We start from the raw sequence: 7,091 nt of genomic DNA, 5'->3' as shown, positions 1-7,091 counted from the left end.
TCTACAGCTGACTGTCCTAGTCTCACTACCATACCACTGTCCTGACTCTACAGCTGACTGTCCCAGTCTCACTACCATACCACTGTCCTGACTCTACAGCTGACTGTCCAGCTGACTGTCCCAGTCTCACTACCATACCACTGTCCTTGATCTACACCTGACTGTCTCACTACCATACCACTGTCTTGACTCTAGAGCTGACTGTCCCAGTCTCACTACCATTCCATTGTCCTGACTCTACACCTGACTGTCTCACTACCATACCACTGTCCTGACTATACAGCTGACTGTCCCAGTCTCACTACCATGCCACTGTCCTGACTCTACAGCTAACTGTCCCAGTCTCACTACCATAACACTGCCCTGACTCTACAGCTGACTGTCCCAGTCTCACTACCATACCACTGTCCTGACTCTACAGCTGACTGTTCAGCTGACTGTCCCAGTCTCACTACCATGCCACTGTCCCAGTCTCACTACCATTCCATTGTCCTGACTCTACAGCTGACTGTCCTAGTCTCACTACCATACCACTGTCCTGACTCTACACCTGACTGTCTCACTACCATACCACTGTCTTGACTCTATAGCTGACTGTCCCAGTCTCACTACCATTCCATTGTCCTGACTCTACACGTGACTGTCTCACTACCATACCACTGTCCTGACTCTACAGCTGACTGTCCCAGTCTCACTACCATGCCACTGTCCTGACTCTACAGCTGACTGCCCCAGTCTCACTACCATAACACTGTCCTGACTCTACAGCTGACTGTCCAGCTGACTGTCCCAGTCTCACTACCATGCCACTCTCCCAGTCCCACTACCATGCCACTGTCCTGACTCTACAGCTGACTGTCCCAGTCTCACTACCATGCCACTGTCCCAGTCTCACTACCATGCTACTGTCCTGACTCTACAGCTGACTGTCCAGCTGACTGTCCCAGTCTCACTACCATGCCACTCTCCCAGTCCCACTACCATGCCACTGTCCTGACTCTACAGCTGACTGTCCCAGTCTCCCTACCATACCACTGTCCCAGTCCCACTACCATACCACTGTCCTAGGTTTGGAACCGCTTAAGGGAACACAACCCAAGACTGGAAAACAACTACATTATTTGAGGAACCCGAACCGAAAACCAAAGTGATCGATACTGTTCCTCAGCAGCGCAACTTTGGTTGGGGGGGGCATAATCCAGTCGGATAAACACTCCACAGCCTCCCCTACCGCTTTGGTTGGGGGGGGGGCATAATCCAGTCGGATAAACACTCAACAGCCTCCCCTACCGCTCGAAGGCGTCCGCATGGTCCTCAAGCACACCCTGTTATGTATCACATTCCAATGATACAGCTGTTCCAGAACAGAACCGTTATTCTGAAAGGAACCGGTTGATCAAGTTGTTTTACATTCTGGACATTTTGTTCCAATACCACAAAAAATGGCAACAAACCACGTTACTGTAGTCTACTGACAACAAACCACGTTACTGTAGTCTACTGACAACAAACCATGTTACTGTAGTCTACTGACAACAAACCATGTTACTGTAGTCTACTGACAACAAACCATGTTACTGTAGTCTACTGACAACAAACCACGTTACTGTAGTCTACTGACAACAAACCACGTTACTGTAGTCTACTGACAACAAACCACGTTACTGTAGTCTACTGACAACAGACCACGTTACTGTAGTCTACTGACAACAAACCACGTTACTGTAGTCTACTGACAACAAACCACGTTACTGTAGTCTACTGACAACAAACCACGTTACTGTAGTCTACTGACAACAAACCACGTTACTGTAGTCTACTGACAACAAACCACGTTACTGTAGTCTACTGACAACAAACCACGTTACTGTAGTCTACTGACAACAAACCACGTTACTGTAGTCTACTGACAACAAACCACGTTACTGTAGTCTACTGATAACAAACCACGTTACTGTAGTCTACTGGCAACAAACCACGTTACTGTAGTCTACTGGCAACAAACCACGTTACTGTAGTCTACTGACAACAAACCACGTTACTGTAGTCTACTGGCAACAAACCACGTTACTGTAGTCTACTGGCAACAAACCACGTTATTGTAGTCTACTGACAACAAACCACGTTACTGTAGTCTACTGACAACAAACCACGTTACTGTAGTCTACTGACAACAAACCACGTTACTGTAGTCTACTGACAACAAACCACGTTACTGTAGTCTACTGACAACAAACCACGTTACTGTAGTCTACTGGCAACAAACCACGTTACTGTAGTCTACTGACAACAAACCACGTTACTGTAGTCTACTGACAACAAACCACGTTACTGTAGTCTACTGACAACAAACCACGTTACTGTAGTCTACTGGCAACAAACCACGTTACTGTAGTCTACTGGCAACAAACCACGTTATTGTAGTCTACTGACAACAAACCACGTTACTGTAGTCTACTGACAACAAACCACGTTACTGTAGTCTACTGACAACAAAGCGCGTTTGAAAAGCCCTCACTGTCGGTGTTCCTGCCGGCCGGAAATCTTTACCAGTGTGTCTGGACTACCTACCCTTCCTCTTTGAAGCAGGTTACTGTAGACTACTGACCACATTACTGTAGTCTACTGACCAACTTACTGTAATCTACTGACCACATTACTGTAGTCTACTGACCACGTTACATAGGTTTCTGTAGTCTACTGACTGTAATCTACTGACCACGTTACATAGGTTACTGTAGTCTACTGACCACGTTACATAGGTTACTGTAGTCTACTGACCACGTTACATAGGTTACTGTAGTCTACTGACTGTACTCTACTGACCACGTTACATATGTTACTGTAGTCTACTGACCATGTTACTGTAGAATACTGACCATGTTACTGTAGTCTACTGACCACCTTACTGTAGTCTACTGACCACGTTACAGTGGTTACTGTAGTCTACTGACTGTAATCTACTGACCACGTTACATATGTTACTGTAGTCTACTGACCACGTTACTGTAGTCTACTGACCACATTACATAGGTTACTGTAGTCTACTGACCACATTACATAGGTTACTGTAGTCTACTTACCACGATACATAGGTTACTGTAGTCTACTGACCACGTTACATAGGTTACTGTAGTCTACTGACCACGTTACTGTAGTCTACTGACCACATTACATAGGTTACTGTAGTCTACTGACCACATTACATAGGTTACTGTAGTCTACTTACCACGATACATAGGTTACTGTAGTCTACTGACCACATTACATAGGTTACTGTAGTCTACTGACCACATTACATAGGTTACTGTAGTCTACTTACCACGATACATAGGTTACTGTAGTCTACTGACCACATTACATAGGTTACTGTAGTCTACTGACCACATTACATAGGTTACTGTAGTCTACTGACCACGTTACTGTAGTCCACTGACCACGTTACATAGGTTACTGTATTCTATTGACCACGTTACTGTAGACTACTGACCACGTTACATAGGTACCCCCTCAGGTCTGGGGACAGACATGGCTAGATTTCCTGGCGGTTGTCCTGGTCCTGGACCCTCAGTCCTGTCCTGGTCTGATCTAGTCCTGTCCTGCACCCTCAGTCCTGTGCTGGTCTGATCTAGTCCTGTCCTGGTCTGATCCAGTCCTTTCCTGGTCTGATCTAGTCCTGTCCTGGACCGTCAGTCCTATCCCAGTCTGATCTAGTCCTGTCCTGATCTGGTCCTGTCCTGGTCTGATCTTGTCCTGTCCTGGTCTGATCTGGTCCTGTCCTGGTCTGATATAGTCTTGGCCTGGTTTGATCTGGTCCTGGTCTGATCTAGTCCTGTCCTGGTCTGATCCAGTCCTTTCCTGGTCTGATCTAGTCCTGTCCTGGACCGTCAGTCCTGTCCCGGTCTGATCTAGTCCTGTCCTGATCTGGTCATGTCCTGGTCTGATCTGGTCCTGTCCTGGTCTGATCTAGTCCTGTCCTGGTCTGATGTAGTCCTGTCCTGGTCTGATGTAGTCCTGTCCTGGTCTGATCTAGTCCTGTCCTGGTCTGATCTAGTCCTGTCCTGGACCCTCAGTCCTGTCCTGGTCTGATCTAGTCCTTTCCTGGTCTGATCTAGTCCTGTCCTGGACCCTCAGTCCTGTCCTGGTCTGATCTAGTCCTGTCCTGGTCTGAGTAGTTGTTCTGGTGTGATTAGGACAGAGAGGGTGGAGTAGGTGTTCTGGTGTGATTAGGACAGAGAGTGGAGGGAGGGAGAGAGGAGGGGTGGCAGGAGAGAGGGAGAGAGAGGGGAGGGGGAGAGAGGGGAGGGGGGGGGGTAATACTTGAATGGACATTCTTGTGAGGAATGTCACCAGATGAGGTCTGTCAAATTTTGTTGTGTGTTTCTGCAGTTAGAGAGGGCAGGGAAGGAGAGGGAGAGGGAGAGGAGAGGGGGAGGAGAGGGAGAGGAGGGGAAGGAGAGGGAGAGGAGGGGGAGAGGAGAGGGAGAGGAGGGGGAGGAGAGGTTGAGGGAGGAGGGGGAGGAGAGGGGGAGGGGAGGAGAGGAGAGGGAGAGGAGGGGAGGAGAGGGAGAGGAGTGGGAGAGGAGAGGGAGAGGAGAGGGAGAGATGCATGGGGAGGTTGGCGGAACAGGGGAGGAGGGGTGAGGTTGGAGGAATGGGGGAAGGGTTGCTGTAGATCAGCAGGGGGGCGATGAACTCTGCTTTATCTCCGGTGGAATGCTGTTCTCCCCTCGCTGGATGGTAGCTGGCTGGTTGATGTGAACTTGCTCTAGTTTCTACGTTGTAACGCCTCCTTTCTTCTGCGTCATCTCTCTCTAACGTCCATTAACACTCTGCATCGTGACTCCCCTGGACGGCTAACTCTACAAACCTACCCATCATAGCTGCAATATTGGTTTCTAACTTTAGAATGGGTGTTGTTGTTTTTTTAAAGTTGAACACGTTGTTTTCACTGCTTAAACCATTGCTTTGTAGTCAGTGACTAAACAAGTGTAGTGTGAGTAACTGAGTAGCCACGTGGCGGATGTGTCCTGTCAGCTGTGTGTCCCTTGGCAGAGCAGAGCAGGGGATAGGACAGTGGAACAGGCCTTCAGGCTTCTGTTGATCTGCTAAAACAGCCTGTCTGCTCTGTAGACACTCCTACAGGACCTGCTTTCAGGGGTTAGAGCATGGCTGTTCCAGTTAGGACAGCAGAGAGAGAGGACTGGACTAGAGGAATGTAGGGGGAGGGGCTGTCTAACTAACTGGAGAGAGAGGACTGGACTAGAGGACTGTAGGGGGAGGGGGCTGTCTAACTAACTGGAGAGGAGGACTGTGACTTGTAGACTGTCTAACTAACTGGAGAGAGAGGACTGGACTAGAGGACTGTAGGGGGAGGGGGCTGTCTAACTAACTGGAGAGGAGGACTGTGACTTGTAGACTGTCTAACTAACTGGAGAGAGAGGACTGGACTAGAGGACTGTAGGGGGAGGGGGCTGTCTAACTAACTGGAGAGAGAGGACTGTGACTTGTAGACTGTCTAACTAACTGGAGAGAGAGGACTGGACTAGAGGACTGTCTAACTAACTGGAGAGAGAGGACGGGACTAGAGGACTGTCTAACTAACTGGAGAGAGAGGACTGGACTAGAGGACTTTCTAACTAACTGGAGAGAGAGGACTGGACTAGAGGACTGTCTAACTAACTGGAGAGAGAGGACTGGGCTAGAGGACTGTCTAACTAACTGGAGAGAGAGGACTGGACTAGAGGACTGTCTAACTAACTGGAGAGAGAGAACTGGGCTAGAGGACTGTCTAACTAACTGGAGTGAGGGGACTGTGAGCTGTGGACTGTCTAACTAACTGGAGTGAGGGGACTGTGAGCTGTGGACTGTCTAACTAACTGGAGTGAGGGGACTGTGAGCTGTGGACTGTCTAACTAACTGAAGTGAGGGGACTGTGAGCTGTGGACTGTCTAACTAACTGGAGTGAGGGGACTGTGAGCTGTGGACTGTCTAACTAACTGGAGTGAGGGGACTGTGAGCTGTGGACTGTCTAACTAACTGGTTGCTGTTATGTCAGGTGAGGATGCGATGACAGGCGACACGGATAAGTACCTGGGACCCCAGGACCTGAGAGAGCTGGGAGACGACTCTCTGCCCCAGGAGGGTTACATGGGCTTTAGCATTGGAGCACGCAGCGCCAGGTACCACACCCACTACCCACTACACTCTGACATGCTGTGGTACTGTGTATAATAATGTATAATGGGTTTGATATGGACCATCCATATCTGTAGATATGTTCCTAAGGTACATCCAGTTGATCATGTGATACAGGATAGGACAATGTACATCGTTTTCCAGACAACCCTAACCCTATCACAATCAACACTGATTTCTTAGTATGAGCAGGGCAGCAATCACTAATCACTAATAACGTTCATGTAGGAAATATGACCTATAATTACTTCTGTTCTGCCTCTGGTTCAGTAACAGGAAGGTTCAGTAACCCCAGAAAGGAAGGTTCAGTAACCCCAGAAAGGAAGGTTCAGTAACCCCAGAAAGGAAGATTCAGTAACCCCAGAAAGGAAGGTTCAGTAACCCAAGAAAGGAAGGTTCAGTAACCCCAGTTATCACTTCCAGTTGAAAGGAAGGTTCAGTAACCCCCGAAAGGAAGGTTCAGTAACCCCAGTTATCACTTCCAGTTGAAAGGAAGGTTTAGTAACCCCAGTTATCACTTCCAGTAACAGGAAGGTTCAGTAACCCCAGAAAGGAAGGTTCAGTAACACCAGAAAGGAAGGTTCAGTAACCCCAGTTATCACTTCCAGTTGAAAGGAAGGTTCAGTAACCCCAGAAAGGAAGGTTCATTAACTCCAGAAAGGAAGGTTCAGTAACCCCAGTTATCACTTCTAGTTGAAAGGAAGGTTTAATAACCCCAGTTATCACTTCCAGTTGAAAGCAAGGTTCAGTAACCCCAGTTATCACTTCCAGTTGAAAGGAAGGTTCAATAACCCCAGTTATCACTTCCAGTTGAAAGGAAGGTTCAGTAACCCCAGTTATCACTTCCAGTTGAAAGGAAGGTTCAATAACCCCAGTTATCACTTCCAGTTGAA

The 7,091-nt window shown here is 48.1% G+C and overlaps 1 protein-coding gene across 9 annotated transcripts in view; it reads left to right on the top strand.

Moving 5' to 3' along the window:
* Positions 1 to 7,091, top strand: part of LOC110512780 (ankyrin-3) — a 115,464-nt gene that overhangs the window by 36,723 nt on the left and 71,650 nt on the right. For all 9 annotated transcript variants that reach the window (XM_036972079.1, XM_036972077.1, XM_036972078.1 and 6 more), the window contains one exon: positions 6,059 to 6,182. In XM_036972079.1, coding sequence (XP_036827974.1) covers positions 6,059 to 6,182 — 124 coding nt within the window. The remainder of the gene's footprint in view (positions 1 to 6,058; positions 6,183 to 7,091) is intronic.

Source organism: Oncorhynchus mykiss, unplaced genomic scaffold (genome assembly GCF_013265735.2).
Source record: "Oncorhynchus mykiss isolate Arlee unplaced genomic scaffold, USDA_OmykA_1.1 un_scaffold_119, whole genome shotgun sequence".
Classification (NCBI taxonomy): domain Eukaryota; kingdom Metazoa; phylum Chordata; class Actinopteri; order Salmoniformes; family Salmonidae; genus Oncorhynchus; species Oncorhynchus mykiss.
This window is presented reverse-complemented; position numbering and strand designations above follow the sequence as displayed.